Here is an 18,889-nt window from a genome sequence, read left to right as displayed (position 1 = left end):
CAAATAAAGATGGAGCAGCACCTTTGCAGTCTGGAATACATTAAGACTGTGTCCTCAGTTATCACCCTGGTATTTCTGGATACTGACTGAAGAGACTAGATTGGTGATGCACACCAATCTGGTTCTTTAACTCTTCCTTAAGGCTCAAAATTATATACCTTTACAATAAGTACTTTATAGCATATATGATATCCATGTGCTTGCAGCCTGAATGTAGCTATTTATTTATAGAAAAAGTGAGAATATCATCATTAAGACACCCAAAAAGACAAGGGCTGAACTTCCACATCTGACTTCTCTATTGAAGGTTTTCCAATTGCCCTGCTCTGCAAAGTATTTTAGTGGCATAATTACACATTATAAAGAACACCTTCTATAATGAACTTAATGGCTCCTGTGGTTTGCTTTCTGCTTTCCATCTGAATGATTCTCTGCATTTGTTATAATGAACTGTTTCTGTAAATGTATCAAACACAAGCACACTTGAGGATACATGCCAAAGAAGGGAATGAGTTTTCTACTTTGCACAGGCAAGTGATTGCAGAGCACCCAAGAGCTTCTTTTAACAATATCATTACAGCTCATGGAGTGCATTTGCTGGAGGAGCCATGTCAAACTAGGAATGCCATCATATTTTATTTCTTGTTCTTACTACACAGATAGTCATCATAGAATTTAAATGCTTTTTCAGTCTGCCTTCATAATCTTGGAAAGACTGCAACAGTATGAACATATCTATTGCAGCTGTGTTAAGGATTGCACCTCACACAGTTTATTTAAATATAGTAATTACTACTTAAGGAAATAAAAGTAGTATTTTTATAAAAATGCCTCCCAATTGAATAGCTCCATTTATACTTTAACATCAAATAATTTTCTAAAACATTCTGACTAATTAGCCCTGCAGATAAGAAACAAGAAATGTGAAAAATCCAGAAATCTCTTGAAATTTAGGAAAATGATGACACTTATTAAAAAAAAAAATCCGAAACTATTAAGTGGTTTTAAAAGTAAGCTGGTCAAGTTACATATTGCATTAATTCTAAATAAATTTTAAAAGGTGGGGGGTTTTAATCTAGATTCTTATGGGCAAGTCTTTCCACAGACTCAGTTTGGGAGAATGGATTCCTCCATTCAATGTTTTTTTTTTAAACAAAGAACAAAGGTTTTACAGTGAACTTTGATTATGAATATTAAACTCCCAAAAAAACAAAACTAGGAAGCAATTTTATAAGCATCCAGTGACAATATGACAATACACTTTAGCTCTATATGAAGAGAAAGAGACAAGGGTTCTCTCCCAAAACCACTCCAGGCTTACACCCTTATCCTCAGGCCAGCTCTTGATTATACAAGCATCAAGACCACTTTCTATATAGGTATTCTACAGAGCACAAATATATGGGTATTCTACTATGTCAGCTTCACAATTAAATCAGAGTTGCTAGAATTATCACACAAGAAAAAGAAAAAAAAAAGTTACCATTTTCTTTTCGTAATCTTGTAATAAATTTCTTGGGAGGTATTACTCCAACTTTTTTCTTCTGGGTGGCTATACTGTGGAAGAGATCAGCTAAGCATGTAAGGAGATTCTCTTTTTTCCTTGGCTGACTCTTGTATGCTAAGACTTTGTCTCGAAATGGTCGACAAAAATAAAGTGCCTGGAGAACTGAATTGCAGTAGCACGTATTCCCAAACTACAAAATAAGAGAGAGAGCTGTGAGTGCATTGTATTACTGTAGAGAGGCAGAATTAATCCCAAGGTATAAGAGAGTGCATAAGCAGGGGCCAACTTTCTGCAAGTCATTTCCTCTTGACTTTAAGGTAGAAAAACGTACTGATGTTGCACAAAGGATTACCAAGTACTCAGCATGTAAATGCATGAAAAGCCTTTGCCGATTTGAACAATACTATTTAATTTTGTCTCACTTAAAATTCAACTTATTGGTAATATTTTACATCTATTTGGATTAAGATGTTCAAAAACTACCCCCAATGTCAACTCCTAAAATAGGCTCAGGTAAAAATATCTGTCTACCACACATCAGATACAACAGCAATAAAAATGCACAGCATGAGCTTGTACTGTGAAGAAATACAGTTGAAAATGGAGAGTATTCTCCACTCATACACATAAAGATTCTCCAGATCTTTACAGCTGTCATCAAAGTCCAAAATAACTACTTTAACCTGCTCCTACATTTTCAGTTCTCCTTCCAGGGTGACAAGATTTGTTTAAGGAAACTCCTGAATGCCAATGTTACATGGCTTGCTTAGGATTCAAAGCTATGGCAGTTGGTAGCTTCAAATGAAGACTGCAGGGAAAAGAAACAGAATTGGGATGTGCACACTTTGAAGGAGACAAGCCACAAATCTGGAAGAGGAAAGCAGAATCAGCAAGAAAAGCATCCATAAACCACTTTGCACCAGGACACCCCAGGTGGGACACTCCAGATGTCCCCCTTCCTCAGACTCCTTCAGGCACCTGAGGTCACTGACATCATCTCCAGCTCACTGCAAACATCCCCACCACACCTGAGGTGGCATTGTGAGACATCAGTGGATAAAGCATTTCTAATTTTATATTGCCATTTTGACTTCATGCTGCCCTCCTCCAGTGAAACCTATTATCCAACATTGAAAATGTGAGAATAATCTTTACCCTCATAAAGTAACCCAACCTTTCAGCTGCAGTCATGCAACCTGCAAAGTGAAGCATGTACCTACTACACACATTCTGCAAAACGTGGAAATAACATTCAGATTTATGTTATACAGAGATAGCAGCACATATAGAAAGCAAATTCTGAGATTTTATCTTTGTGATGAGGAGACATATAGCAAAGACTACCTTTAGAGACATTTTAAGAGCAGGTTCCTTCAATAGAGAAAAAGAATGAAAAATTTTCACATCTTAAAAATAACAGGGAAGTAAATACTTTTTGCTGTCTCCCAATTAAGACAAACAAGAGCAATTTAATTGCAAAACTTAAGAATTTGTTACTTTCTTGTATTTTAAACTAATGAAATATGAAGAATTACCTTCTAAATTACTAAGACACACTCAAAGAATAAGTAAGAAGCATATTTTAAAAAAAATTAAGATGCCATTAAGGTATCCATATTAAAAAATGATAAATTTAACATCCATTATTTTTCTTTGTTTAAGCTAGGAAAATGCTTATATTAGCTTGTTTGTGGTTCAAATCTACAAATAAGTGAATGAACTTAAGAGGAAAACGGGGGCTTTTTACCATAAAGGAAGCTGATGAAATCACACAGTATCTTGTCAAAACATTTAATATTGCAAGCCAACTATTTATGAGCTTATACTTTGAAACAGCCATTAAAAGGGAAGTACATTAAAGTGTTAAGAAAGCTTTTAGTATCAAATAATCAAATTGGAAAATTGCTAAAATTTCTATAGCAAGTGTCAAAAGATGAAAAACCAGCAAATTCAAATTTTCATAAGATTCCAATTTTAAAAAGAAGCCATCTGATGATATATTAATTAGAAAGGCAACCATGTGGTGAGAGACAAAGAAAACATGAAGAACTCAGAACATTTAACAAAATTCAGATTAGTTTAATATGAATGTATGCTAACCTACATGCTTGTGAGTATGAAATAAAAGCAAGCAGATTAAATTCATTAAAGGCTTTCTCCAGCCAGATTCAGAAACACAGCAGGCAACAGAAGAATGTCTGAAAGCAAACCCCTGAAGAAAATTTAATTAGTTCACATTTGTTTTATCACTAAAGCATCAGTCTTTATCACTTCAAAACTCAAAATATTTTTCAAATAAATGCTAAATGTACTAAACAACAAGTAGGAAATGGCTGGGAGGTTTCTAGACTATGCAAATACTCAATTTGATAAATGAACAATTGCCAGTCTTACAGCTTACTCTTCTGATGCACATACAACTGGGAAGAAATGTAATTGTTGAACCCCAGTCAACAAAGAGATTTCAAGAAGTTAGATGTGTCTGGAGCACTGTCTTTGAGCAGCTCCAGGGGTCCTCCCAGCTCTGAGGCACTGGCAGCTCTTAACAAATTTTCATTGTTGCAATGGGCCATTCTGGTGAACAGGATTTCTCCACTGCAAGACACTGAATAACCAAACCTTCTGCTCTAGAAATCTGGTAAACTGCTGAAGAGTTCCAAAAGCAGCTCTCTGAGGTTAAAAATCTAATTTCATCCTCACTGGATAAAATGATTGATTTAATCTGTGAAGCACATAGATTTGAATAGTTTGCATTACTGCACTGAAGAGGGAAAGAAGAGCGATAAGCAGACTTGATGTTCCTGGCTGCCCATATGCATGGGACATCACACTCCTAACACTTTTACCTTATCACATATCTTACATATTTCCTGCTGATTTAGTAAATTATATTGTCCCTTCAAGTCTAAGCTGAATTTTCCATTCCCATCAACCATCTGGTCTTCCATATGCTTTCCATAATTGCCCTTTCTTAAGTCTTCTTTTACCTCTCAAATTGCTCTTTCAGCATACCCTCTGAACAATCCCTAGATTCTACCCAAAGCTGGAAAAGAGGTAAGACAGTGCTTTTGCCTCCTTTTATGCTACCTCTGAATAAATTGACAGCTCTCTATTTCACAATTGTCATCTTTATCTAAAATGCTTTTCTGTATGCCAGACACCTCACATGGCCACCTATCACACAGTTAGAAGAAAACTGAATTCCACATTATTTCCCTTTTTCCTACTACTCTGGAAAAAGTTAGGACACATGAAATCAATAAAAAAATCAGAAAAACTTAGCAGCAAATGTTAATGAACCTCTAAGAGATTCACTTCTTGCAACTGCTACAAAAAAATTAGAGAAATCAATGGAGGCAAAATTTGTGATTTCTATTGCTTCTCAATCTAATAGTACTAATTTATTGTCTAATTATCTAATATTTCTTTTCATTATCATTATCTCTGCCACTCTTTCGAGTCATTGACCATAGTTTGTTACTTTCAGTTTTCCTGGCAGATTTACATACTGCAAGTTTATTACACATTTATGGTGTATACCTGCTGTATTAGTAAAAACAACCTGCAGAACAGATCTGAACACCATTCAGGCATCAACATCACTGAATTTCCTTGGCCAACCACTGTACCTGTGTGCCATAAATGTAATGAGATCACATTTTATTATTTGTTACAATTCAAAGAATTTTAGTCCATAAAATATTATTGTTTGAAGCTAAATTAAGCAAAATTCCTGTAGTAAACAGAAAAATAAAAGCACTCTGATATATGTGTGTGGTTGAGGGCAATGACAAGTATCCCCTCAAATTTCTACTCCCTCTTGAGAACAAAAAGCCAGAATTTGTTGATCTCCATGACATATTGGGAAGATTGTCCTTTACTGAACCTTGTCTTAAGGGTATAAACTATGTAAAATTTCAAGATTAGGATGTACAATACAATTTCAATGTTAACTCTTAAATCTTCCCTGGACTTGGACAAGAAATTAGGAAAACAGTTTATCTGTCAACAGAGGAAGAGATTTGCAAAAACCTGTCATTGGAAAAATGGAAAGCCTAAGCTCAGCTGCAGAACTGACAGGTATTAACAGTGAAATTCCTGTTCCAGCTTTCATGAGAAAGGAAAAGAAATTAGCTGAATTTAAGTGATGGTGTTTTGAGATGCATGGAAGTCAGCTTATCTATGTTTACTGATCCCACATGCATGCTCAGATTGCAGACTCTGGAACCAGGTCAGTGCTAAGCACCTGGAGGTGAGAGACATTACAGGACAACATTGAAATAATCTGTTTCATTAAGAAAAAGCAAGACAATAGTTCTTGTTAAATCAACCTGCTTTAACTACCGAAGTTTCTGAAGCCAAATAAAGAGAATAATTTAATATTTCACATCAGTATAATGCAATTTCTAACAAGATACACTTTTCATCAGTAATATCAGAAATTAAAGTTTAAATCATTCCTTAAAACTAATTTTTGATTCAAACAACCCAGTATATTTTTTCTGCTTTCCTCTTTGGGCTGTGGGTTTTTTTAGATTTTAATATAAACAGCAGATATAAATACCTTATGCATCACAGTCTCACAATTGTTTTTTCTTTTAATGATTTATTTTACTTTATTGACATATTATGAACAACAAGCTACATATTTTAAACAGCCTTCTTTAAGATTTACACATTTTAATAATATGAAAGTGATGTAAAAATTGCCCTACAACTAAGAAAATGAAATGAAAGTATTCAATAGAGAGTCCATTTCAACAATTCAGGAGCATATTTCAACAAATACACTAAATACTGAAACGCATTTCAATAGTATGAATATTCAGTGATTATATCTTTCAGGATTTTAAGTGTTAACTCAATCCCAGTCCTATAGTTGAACCAATCCACTCCTGTCCTTTTAAAGCAGTAAGTTACGGTCTGAAACTCACATTAACCAAACCAAAATAGTGCTCATTGACTGGAAATTGTTCCGGACCAATCTCTTTCTCCAAAGCTGAGGCATTGGCGCCCTAGAAAAAAAACAGAAGCAGCAAAATTTTAGTGTGGAACAGTGAAAGCAGCTGAGGAAAAAAAGGCTTTCAGCAAGGATAAACAATCAAAACCAACTAACCATCCACAGAAAGCCCTGCAAAACACTTGATTACAGCTAAAAATTACCTTAGAGATGTTTCCAAATATGTGCTGTTCAAAACTATCTCAAAGTTATACAGTTTTCATACAATTACACAGTTTAGATGTTCTGTACTTATTATTTCCAGAGCTGAATTACTTTAATAACTCTTGCACTAATACAGGATGCAAAGCAGGTCATTCAAGGTTAACTGGCGAGCTTCTTCTGACAAGTGTAATTTTCATACTGTAAAGTACATTCCAGAAAAAGCTAAGAGATGCAGATTGTTCATAGGAAGCAACAAGACTGGTCTGTTTCACTTACACTGAAAATATAAGTTGTTCAAAGTGCTTAGCTAAATACCTGGAACTTTGTAAAGCTAAAAGAAAATGCAGTACAGCTAGTGATGGTATGCATTACCAATGCTGCAGTCTTTGCCCAAAACAGCTGCTGGGTCTGATCCTCAAAAAGAGGAGGATGTTACTTTGGTTACTCTGTGGCTGTCGACTGAACTGGTGCAGTCAACACTGGGTTTCAAAGAAAAGTGTAGTTTACTTTTTTATTTAGAGACAGGAAAACTTGTATGCTGGAAAACTCAAGAGAACAAAAAAAAAAAAAAAAAAAAAAAAAGAACATTGGATGAGCTCTTACAGAGATTGCTTTCAGGGAAATGGAAATGTATACAACCTTTTGCACTCAACAAAACTGGTATCTGTATATCTGTATCTATCTATATATATCCTCAATGAGACTAATACATGAGCATGAATATTCCAGCAGATCTAAGTGCAGCTAAAACAGAGCATAATGTACAGCAAAGAGCCTTAAAACCAGATGCAACTCCATCCCAACAAGTTCATTCTTTACACCGAAGATACAGCAAATCCCCATTACACAGGATATTGCAACAATTAAATTAAATCAAAATCATGGACTGTACTAAAAAAAAGCACAGATTTATGGCAGACAGGGAGCAGTGGAACAGAATGAATATTAGAACTGTATCAAAACGTATACAATTGAAATGAAATGATGATGTGGCATCTGCCATGGTATGACCATGGTACTGCAGAACTTCACACAAACTACCTTAACAGCTCTGAAACTGGCAGCACGTGCTCCAAGGCCCATTAGGAGGCAACAACTTCAGCCAGAATAAGGCAAAAGAGAGGAAAAGTCCAGGCTTGGCACACCACAGCTCTGCTCCATTCACAGCATAGCTTCAGCTGCTTTCATCAGGAACATCCCCTCCAATTACCCAGTTTGATAAAGCCTCTCCTTTACTGGGGATTTAGCTGCAGAGCTTATTACTTTAGAAGGTGTTCTCAAATAGAGATTATAGGGGTGAGGAAAAGGGATATAAACTCTCATTTAAGATTAAAGCACTCTGTGACTCAGAATATTTAGTTTTGCAGCCTTATTTAAATGCAGCCACAAGCTCCAGCAAGGTGAATATTACAAATAAACTAGGAAAAAGAAGGAACTGTGGGGGCCTTTTATGCTATTGTTAAAATCTCTACTTCTTTAAAAATAGATTCAAGAGCAGGTCTAAGGAAATTCTTTTTTATCTTTTCGAAGCTAGGGTGGAGTAGCTGCTTTATTCCATTTTTGAAAGGAAAATACTGTGATATAAACATTAATGTTTCTGTTTGTACAGACCTGAGCACTATATTTAGTTTTCTAGCCCAATAAAGACCTGACTTGGCAATAAGAAAGACATGCTGAGATACTACAAGATTGTCACAGTCTGCTGATTACTCAAAGATGCTTCATTCAAGGCTCAGACTTTCACATGATTTCAAAGCATGGCATCATTTATGTTTGAATGCAGTTGTTTATGAATGTTAGGACAAACCAGCACGGATGTTTTACACCAACATAAAACCCCTCGAGCTACTCAGACGTGGCTTTACAGCTCTCTTTTTGTCTGCCATAAAAGATGCTATCTCTCCCTCCAAAGTAATCACTTATACTGTGCACAAGGTATTGGTTGCAAAGAGCAAAAACACAGGAAGAGTACACTAAAATGCCTATTCACAACTGACCCATAAAAGCTGTTTTAAAACTTAATTATCCCTTGCTTCAAAGTGTTTTTCAGTCATGATTACAGTCTGCATTATCAGTCCTAGCTGACTCTTCCATTATGCAAATACAGATGCAGGGAGGGAGCACTGTACTGCATCATCCCTTGGACAGGAGGACAGAAGAGGTTTAAGGCAGAAGTGGGAGTGCCTCTCTTTTCATGAGCTAAATTGGAGTTACTGGACTTGGGAACTACACTTGAGAAACTTCAGGCTGTGCTGTATGATGTGGAGTAGAGAATTTATTCCTCTGCCACTTAACTGGGATGCCCAGGGAAAATCCCCTAATAAAACTCTTTTTGGGGTGCTCACTTAGTAACATATACAACAGGTGGTCAGTCTCCACACTGCAACCTGGCTTTGATAGTACACAGGGGACAGAAAGGAACATCACTAAGCTTGGTCAGCACATCCACCTCCAATTTCTCTTATCCTGAGGGGAAGCACACATGGTCATTATCCAGAAATGAGAAGCAACAGAGGCACAGCAGAAGTCCAATATCATGATAGTACTGGGATTTACCAGCTTTTTGCACCATATCAGTGTAAAAGCTATACAGCTACACAACCAAGCACTGCCTTACATGAACCCCCTTCCAGCACAGAGATAATGGTACAGGCATAGAGAACTCTCACTTTTCATAGTTGATGAAATACAGCTTTGCAGTGGAAAGTTCAGCAACTAAGGTTTCACAACATGAAATCATTTTTATCTGTTACTGAAAGTTATCTTGGAAACAACATTAAACTATCAATGATTACACAAAAACCTTCACAAACCTAGTGAAAGCTAGGTGTAAAACCAAACTACTGCAGATTGCATCCTTCAAAATGGTAAGTCATGTAACCTTTATTTAATCATGGTCAAATCAGTTGCTTTATTTAATCATGTTCAAATCAGAACATCAATTGCTTTATCTCCTCTACCAAGTTAAAGAAAAAAGCTATACTATTGAATTTACAAATCTCACCTTAAATACTAAATTCACAATGAAGAGATAAGAATCTGCGTTTGCCACAGAAGTCCCTTAATTTTTTCACCTTTATATTTAAAAGAGCTTGAGTTTTGTACAAATCAACACATTTAATACTAACTAGATGAGGGTTTTATTTCAGTTTAGTGCAATCAAAGCCCAGGAAATACAGTGGAATAGGAAGGTGTGTGTATTATCTTTGAAATATGTATAGTTGTATTTTCCTGATTTTAATGTTTTACAAATATACACAATTTCAAAATAAACGAAAAAGTCCACTGATGCCATACATTTCAATGGGAAAGGGTGAACAAAAAAGCAGACAAACATGGATGCTTTTTTTGTTTGTTTAGTTTTTCACTAGCTGAAACAATATCATTAAATGCCATTTATTTTTGCCTTTTCTCACAGCCTCAGAGGCCACACTTGTGTTGTTACATGTTGAACTAGTCCTTCTGAGACACACCAACAGCTGACACAGGGATAAGATAACTGGAGCCAATCTGTAAAACAAATCAGTTGGTGCTTAGGATCTGACACACACACCTTGGGTTTCAAAACATTCTTGCCAGATTAGTTATAGGCTGGTTTTGTGACTCAACACCAGCTGCAGCTGATTTGTGTTGTCTGATGTAGTTTCCTCCAAAAGTCATCTAATTAGTGCACTCCAAAATGCAAACCAAAGCTTGGTAAATTGGGATGCCACCCTACATTAAAAATACTGTCTAAAAACATGTCAGGAAGCAGGCAAACAATTGCAGTTTTAAAGTGCCCTAGCTTGTCATTAGCATCCAACCTAGCAGGCAGGATTTCCCTTACAAAGGCTTGATTCATAACCAGTCTAACATGCTTGGAAGCTTACACACCTTACTGGCCTGGGATAGGGGGTTTGATCTATCCCTCTCCAGAATAAAGTTGATAGCTTGGTGGGTCATCTTTTCAGCTGTTTTAACAGCTTTACCCTCTAGTTTGACTAAGCTGTAAATTTCCTGAGTAAAATCCTAATTTCACCTTCAGAACAGATTTCTTGTCTGAAAACTTATTTGTCACCAGCATCCTGAAGGTCCATTTCTCACTTCATACATGCACTGTGCTAATCCTTCCCTACAATGCTCTGCACCTCACTCAAGAAACAACACTGGAACAACACTGATTAAAGATGACTCGAATAACTAAACCAAGTTTCACAGGTATATGTAGGCCAAATTTTTTAAACATGACCTTAGCTATAGGTAAATGAACAATACCACCACACAACACAGAATTATCACTCTTTCTAGTGACAGAAGGACATTACAAAAAAAGAGAAACTCAGTAATCAGGAATAACAATGTTCCTGAACAAGTGTAAAATTAATGGAATTATTTATAATTTGCAAAAATAAATCTCAGTACAGAAGCACTCACTAGTGCTTTCACTTCTATTTTTTTTTTGTATTGATTAGAAGATTCTTCCTTGTCCATGTCACTAGTGAAGCTACACAGAATTTCACAGCCCAATGAACTAATTAATGCACTGTGACTGAAGCAATTCTCTGTTAAAGAAGAAATGCAGAATTCTACTCTTCCAGTTATGTTTTATCAGAATATGTGAATTCATACATTTCTGTGTACTCATATGAGTCAGGATTAAGAGCAAAGAGAACAGCTGTCTTAAATCTTGAATTTGTCGCTTCAGTTGCAACCCAAACTGAAACACAATTCTTTTGATACTGTTTCAGCCAGGAAGTAACAGCAAAATGTGAGTGGGATTCAATAAACCTTGTTCATTTCTTTGCAAAGGAATATTATTAATACATTAAATATTTGGATAGTTCCAGTTAATGCTTTTTAAATGCATCCAAATAGTGTTATTTTATTAATCAGTCTAAGACATAGTCCTGTATACTCTTATCATGTGTAGCAAAGACAAAACACTTTTTGAGTATGAAGTACTGCCTGGGTAAGGAAAATTACACCAAACACAAATTCTCTTCACATTTGGTATGTCTACCAAACCCATCTTTTCAAGCCCCACTGAACATTCACAATGTATTTTCCTTCACAGCAACTAGATATAGTTGCACTTCCTCGTATATGACAAGTGTACGATGGCATATGCTTTTGAACACTCAAGTGAAAGACAAGTTAATATTTCAGAAAAATTAGACTCACCTAACCACCCAAAATACAGGGAGAGTGTGGAAAACACATTTGCTTAATTGTTGGTTTTGATAAATTGCATCCTGTGCTGTGTTTCATATGCTTTTATTACTTACATAATTTCAGTTTCAGAAAACAAATATATTGCTTTTATAACTTCCCATTTTCATGGAATCATAAAAGGAATTTGAGTTTAAAAGAAATGGTAAAAGTGCTTTCCTATTCTGGTCTACTTACGTTAATAAAACTTTCTAGTTTTATACTACAAAAAAGATCTAGAATCTCTTTTTCCTCAACTGAAAGATCAGATAGATCTTACTGAAATAAACCATTTGTTAAAAGCATTTTACTATTTGGCAATCTTCCTAAGATACAAAAACAGAAGTTACCCCTTAAACAGGGCTTTTGTACACCTCTTCCCCTCAAGAGATTTGAAGACAAAAGCCCCCTTTGCCACATTTTTCATTAATAGTAGTTTTAATGCAAATTACTTTCTTCAGGAATGTAAAAATTAAATACAAAGACTACATAACTGACCGATCAAAATAGTCAAGGGTTGTCCAGTAACAGGATCAGTTACTCCCACTGACACAGCTAAAAATTCTGCTGCCAAGACTACAGACCAAATTCTGATTTCATTGTTTCTTTGTGCTTAGAATGTGCAAGATGAATATATGCATGTGAGGGTAAAAAGAAAATAGAACACTTACATAAATAAAATCATCCAAATAAGTAATACATCAACTAAACAATTCCCTGTGCTGATATTTATACCAGCTTTACAACTCTACAACTACATAACTTGGAGAATATTTTCTTTGTGTTTCATATTTAACAATTTCTCTAAATTAATGAGTATACTTAACAGTGCCACAAACCCAGTATTCTAAAGACCAAAACCAAATATTCATAATTTATTACCATATTGTAGCACATCACAGCTGGGAAAATGATGATAAATGCCTGAATCCTAGTGACATGTTTGTCATCGAAGTGTCCTGATAAGAACCCCAACAGAGACTGAACTTCCCCACTGTGGTTTAAGCTCCTACCCCAGCTGCCTAACACAAACTTCTCCAAAATCTCCTGTGCTTGCAACAGAGCCTACACAGCAGAACACATGCCTGAAAACTCCAGTCCACGGAGCACGGCAGATCCAGGTTATCGTGCCAGAGTGAAATGCAGTGGCTGAGACACAGCACATGTTCCTGCTTGCCAGCTGTGCTACACAAGCAAGTCAGACAGCTGGATAAAGGAACACAACACTCCTGTTTCCTCTGTGTTGCTTTAGTCCTTTCCTCCTCTGCTGGCTTTTTATCTGTCACCTCCTCATTTTGAAGCTGTTTTCCCATAACTTTTCTTTCCTTGCTATAAATAAATTCTTATTTCTTCCAGTATGGGTCTTCTGTAAACTTTTCTGTGGAATCTGCTAACCTGATCATCAATTAATGTTTAAATATTATAATTTGTGCTTCAGAGGAGACAGTGCAATTAGAAGGAACAGGATTGAGTACACCATAACCATTGCTGGCTGGCTGCAGACTCTGGCAAACATCAATTTACATTAAGTGCAGATTTCACACTCAGGTTTGAAACCTTTCTTGTAAACAAACAATTTCTGAAGCATTAAGAAAGCCCAAAAATGCACACCTCTCTCACAGTCAGTTAGAAAATTTTCCTGCAACTGGGCGTTTTTATAAAGCTACTCTGCTATGACATTCAAGGTAGGTGTGCTTCAACCTTCCCTCAGCTGGGCACTTCCAGGGTTTCTTTCCTCTAAGATGTCTTTTCCCACACATGCTTGTTTGAACTCTAGTGCCTGTGAAACATCTTCACTCTTGCAAAATGTGACTGAAATGAGCAAAAAAGTGCTGGTGACAGTGCCCCTTGAGAGGAGGCAGGCAGGAAAAGGACAATAGCCAGCCATTCAGTGTGACTCCACATGTCTTAATCCTTTCAAAAACAAAGCAGAAGTTTGGGTTGTAAGATAAGCAGAGGTTCTTATGCAGAACACAGTTACATCACACAATCAACATTCAACCACAAACCATGTATTTGATGTCAGTGCTGGGGGGCTGAAACAATCACTGAAGACATTCAGTGACACACCTTACAATACATAGACAAATATAGACAATACACAGACAAATACCCAAAACATGAAGATTTTGATGTCTACTCCTACTAGATTACCATCGTTTTAAAATACCATCACAATGTGCCAACATCATCAACCACTTTCTAGAAGAAACACTGAAAACAAGTACTACTACCACCACAACTTCCTTGTGCGTGTCTGAGACTGACATCTTGGGGGCTTTTCATAGCTTTTAAGCTACAAATGTAACTTCTATCTTCTCTTTGCTTCAGCTACTCAAAGATTTGATGCCTTCTGACTGCTGGCAAGTGTTTCCTGGATTCCAGAAAACAGAAGCAGAAGTCAGAAGTACTACATGCAATCTGTGAGTATAGCATGGGGCACATCTGCAGTTAGGCTAGATTAGTTTATCCCTCCTCAGCTACACATAAAAATCCCATATAGTTCAGTCAAATAAGACTTTGGTTGCTGTTTTACTCATGATTGAGGGTAAAGACCAAGTTCTACTTTTACTGCAAAGACTTTAAAATTATTTGAAAAAGCAGACCACAATTTTAATCTCATCCATTTTGCAACAAGAACAGTAGCTAAAGCACTCAAGGGCAAAGGTATTTTCAGTGCTTTTCCACAATCTCCAGCCCTGTAATTAAGACATACAACAGCACAAGGAAGCATGTGAAGGTTGATATAGAGCAAAGAATTTTAAGGAAGCTGAAAGGCAATGCAACACTAGGACACATTACTGCAGAAAGAGCTCTGTTAACATTGGTGTGAACACTGGGGTATAGATCAATGAACTAATGCAGCATACACAAAGGTACCAACCAACACAGACAGGATGTCCTCTTGGAAAATCATCCCAAAAGGGACCACAGATAAACTAAACATACTGGCTGTCACTCTTCACTGTACCCACACAACCTGCCCATACTGTAAAACATAATATACTGTTTTGTAATATTTGAGGCTTGAACAAGGGTGAGATGCATAAAATACAAAAGGGTCAGCAGAAGCAAATCTTGAACTCAGATTTAAAAAAAAGAAGTAATGAACGCAGAACTGCAACGGAAGAGTTCAACATAGTTCTAGACTGCTCTGTTACAGATTGCAAGTGTACACACATGCTAGGTTTGTGTAGGCACAAAATGCCTCTGGACAAAGTTTGCCTGTTACTGCTTTTACACTCAGTAATCACAGGAAGACACAGAACAGTCTGAGAGTTCTTGTAAGAGGCATGGGAAAAGGCAAGAAAAACTTGTAAGAATTCTTAGGTAGTTGTCTGGCACCTTGACAAAGTGTGTTGACACAAAGCACCATTGCAAGAAAAAAAAATAGCAATTTATAATATTCTTCAATTTTGTAAAACATATGCTCACAGGTAAGTATTTGACTCTTGTTAGAATTAAAAAGGACTGCCTCACCTCAACCACATGATCTGAACACCACCACAGTAAATAACAAATGCTCCTTCACATTATCTTTACAGACACTTTGAAGCACAATCTTATATTAACTGCTGAAAAGCATTTACAGCTGTGGTGTGGTGTGCTAGGTGTCCCATTTCACAGTACTATTAAAGCTCATGGATCAGAAAGGCCCAGCAAAAATTTTATGGAGTTTATCCACCTCAGGGCACATGACAGTGATTGGACAGATGATATCTAATTGCCATCAGAATTTCAGCTTTATGGATACAGACTCTTTAGTTAGCAATAAGAAAAATTTTAGTTGAAAATCTTGTTTCAGTATTGACCTAAATCTCAGTGACATAACATCATTCCTAATAAACATACATACAGAATAATCTTAATCTATCTGCTTGTCCAGTCCAGACCTATGGTTTGTGTGCAGTCCAGAAACAGAGCAGTGAGGTCTCACACTTGACCCAAATCAAGAGGCCAGCACTGAATTTATGCTGACACACATAAAGGCCAGTGGCCAGCTCTGGATGAAAAGATGTCAGCCAGAATTGCAATAAAAGATCGCCCCAACTCAGGGAACAATCACACTGATTCCTCAATAACCTAAAACCTGCCTTCAGAGAATGGAAGCTCCTGAAGCACATGGTACATGTCCTACAAATCTGGCCACATAAAGATGTCAGTATGACCCCTGGTAACTACACTGCTGATAAATTCAAGAAGTCAGACTCTTCCAATTCCAAACTAAAACATGTCATCTCCCATGTCAAAAAAAAAAAAGCCCATTATCCCAATGACTAAACACCACCTAAGCAATCCCATCCTATGGGCTTACAGATATTCACTCAAAATTCGCACAAGCCACCTCTGAAATATCTGTTTGAGACATTAAAGAGTCTTTGCAGCAAGATTTATGAGAACCATAAATCAGTTTCCAATAATGTGAAACGTAAGCAATTCCCACTGTTTGATGTTATGAGACATTATAAAGGCAATTCAGCAAATTAAGAGGAGATGACAGAGCGTGTTCTTCCCCTTACTCATCTCATCCCTTCCCCCGGGGAAACGGATTTGGTAACAAGAACTTTCACATGGCCATGGAGTAGGTAGAAGAGAACACAAATATAAGAACTTCTGCTATGAACCATCAGCACGTCTCTTCCACGACAAGCAGTAACTTCTACTGACTAAGGGATATTTCCTTCCTTAAACTCATCACTCCTCCATCAGCGAATCTACGGAGCTCCCCACTCCTCTCTAAAAGAACCCAAGAGAGCTTTATTACATCTGCGCTTCTGCTTGCGGCTCTAATTCATCACGAGAGAGAGAGAGAGTAATGAGAAAGCAATCCCAGGGAGAAGGCTCCTGTCGGGATCTGGATGGATGCTCAGCAGCCAGATCACAGGGACGGGATGAGATGCCCGCACGTGTCCGGCTAACCGGGAGCACTCGCCCGCCGACGGGCGATTCCAGCCCCAGCCCAGGAGGGCAGGGACGCTACCGAGCGCGTCGGGAGGAGGAGGGCGCCTCCAGAAACCCGACCTGCAATAGGCAGTCCCGCACCGGGGGCGATGCCCCGGACCGCTGCCCCACTTGGGGAAGGCTGTGCCCGGTCCCGCCGCGCTCCCGCCCCGTCCGCAGCCGGGACCCCGCTCCGCCGCCCGCCCAGCCCAACCCCCTCGGCGCCACACGCAGGCTGAGTCTCCCAAAGCCGATTAACCGCGCTCCGCTCCCGCCGCCCACGGCAGCGCTCCCGGCCCGTCCGCGCCCCCGCCCGGCCTCCCCCGCACCGCCGCCCGCGTCCCCAGCCCCGGCGAGCCGGCACAGCCCCGGCCCCCCGCTCACCATGGTACAGATGGAGGCGATTTTGGAGACTGTCATTAGGATTTCCATCCGCCCAGCGCCATCTTCCGCCCAATCACAGCGCCGAGCCGAGCGGAGCCGGGCCGGGCCGGGCGGGAGTAGGAGGGGAAGGGAAAGGAAGGAGGCAGGGAAGGAAGGCAGGCGGCGGGGGCAGCCCCCGGCCCCGCCAGCGCGGGGCCCCCGGCCGGGCGCGCAGCTCCCACCGCCGCCGCGCAGCCCCGCTCCCGCCGCCGCGCCCGCGGCTCCCAGCGATCCCGCCCCGCCCGGCACGGCGCGGCACCGCCTCCCGCCGGGTCAGCGCCCGGCTCCCGCCCGCCCCTCGGCCCGCCCCGCCCCGCACGGCCCCGCCCCGCCTTCTGCCGTGTCAGAGCCCGGCTCCCGCCCGCCCCTCGGCCCGCCCCGCCCCGCACGGCCCCGCCCCGCCTTCTGCCGTGTCAGAGCCCGGCTCCCGCCCGCCCCTCGGCCCGCCCCGCCCCGCACGGCCCCGCCCTCAGCCCGCCCCGCCCGGCCCCGCCCGGCGCAGAGGGAACCGACGGCTCCGGCGGTGGCCCCAACCACATCACCCAACGCCAGCTCGAAACGCCTCTTAAAACACCTCCAAGCGACTGCACCGCTGGACAAGCTACTCCAACACCTGACCGCAGAATCACAGGATGGGCTCATCAGGCTGAAAGGGATCACAGTGCTCCAGCCTCAGACACCTGGCAAAATAAACCTCACGTGTAGAGTAGTCATGCCTGGTAACTGAGGCACCTACTTGAGAAAGAGCTTAGCCATGTTGTTTGTCTGCGGATTGTAAGAAGAAATCTGGATGATGTGTTCAATATGTTGATACCTGCACTAAAGAAGCACAGAGCTAGCCAAGATATCTGCCACCCTGTCTTTTTTCATACACAGGAAAAATCTAGTAGATCAAGATGCATTGTTATTAAGAACAAGGTAATGCACACAAGGTCTTGATTATAAATACATCTATTCACTGTAAAAAAAAAGATATTTTAACATCTATAACATTAAATCATTGCAATTTCTACAGTCTTCAGGAATAAGTGTTCTTTACCAACTAAGTTTATGGAACAGTAAATTTTCCTTAGCTGAGATATAGAGAATATGACTTTACAAAGTATTGTAAATGAACTCTGCTGGAACCTGAAATATCCTGAAATATCACATAAAACCACTTTATATGATACCTGTCATCTAGAATTGTATATTTCAAAAGTATAGTAGTGGAGAAAATGAGCACCTCTTGGATGACTACATTCTGAAACTGTTGCCACAGAAACCATGGGGGAGGACAGCATCAGGGGAATGAAAAAGAATAGAAACACAAGTAGTGGATTGGCCACTTTTGAGCAAAAAAGCAAGAATGGGTATTTAGCAGGATAGACGTGTCAAACCTTCAGATATCCAGCAGTTCATGTACTGAAATACATTTGCTGCCAGAAACTTCTCCAAAACATTTCCTTACAGTATTAATCAGATCCACCACAACAGATATTCCTCTGTCATCCAGAGTAGACCAAATTTCCAAATATGACGTGAAAAAAATAAAGCAGTGTGCTGTCTCCCAGAAGCAGAAAAGCACAAAAAGCAATTGCACTATTGCAGAAGCTGATGCTGTTATCTGGGAGATAATTCAGTTTGGAACCAATTATGTGGCATCAAGTGGAACCGTACAGGCCAGA

At 39.2% G+C, this 18,889-nt stretch overlaps 1 protein-coding gene across 1 annotated transcript in view; it reads right to left on the bottom strand.

Moving 5' to 3' along the window:
* USP12 (ubiquitin specific peptidase 12) overlaps positions 1-17,463 on the bottom strand; it is a 31,936-nt gene extending 14,473 nt beyond the window's left edge. Inside the window, exons 1-3 of the mRNA XM_079298519.1 lie at positions 17,184-17,463; positions 6,442-6,522; positions 1,484-1,697 (exon numbers count right to left, since the gene is read on the bottom strand). Of these exons, the coding sequence (XP_079154645.1) occupies positions 1,484-1,697; positions 6,442-6,522; positions 17,184-17,231 (343 nt within the window). The 5' untranslated portion in view covers positions 17,232-17,463. The remainder of the gene's footprint in view (positions 1-1,483; positions 1,698-6,441; positions 6,523-17,183) is intronic.
* Positions 17,464-18,889: the final 1,426 nt, after the last annotated feature.

This window comes from Erithacus rubecula (genome assembly GCF_903797595.1).
Source record: "Erithacus rubecula genome assembly, chromosome: 1".
Taxonomy (NCBI): Eukaryota; Metazoa; Chordata; class Aves; order Passeriformes; family Muscicapidae; genus Erithacus; species Erithacus rubecula.
Note: the sequence above shows the minus strand (reverse complement) of the source record. Positions and strands in the feature narration are given on the sequence as shown.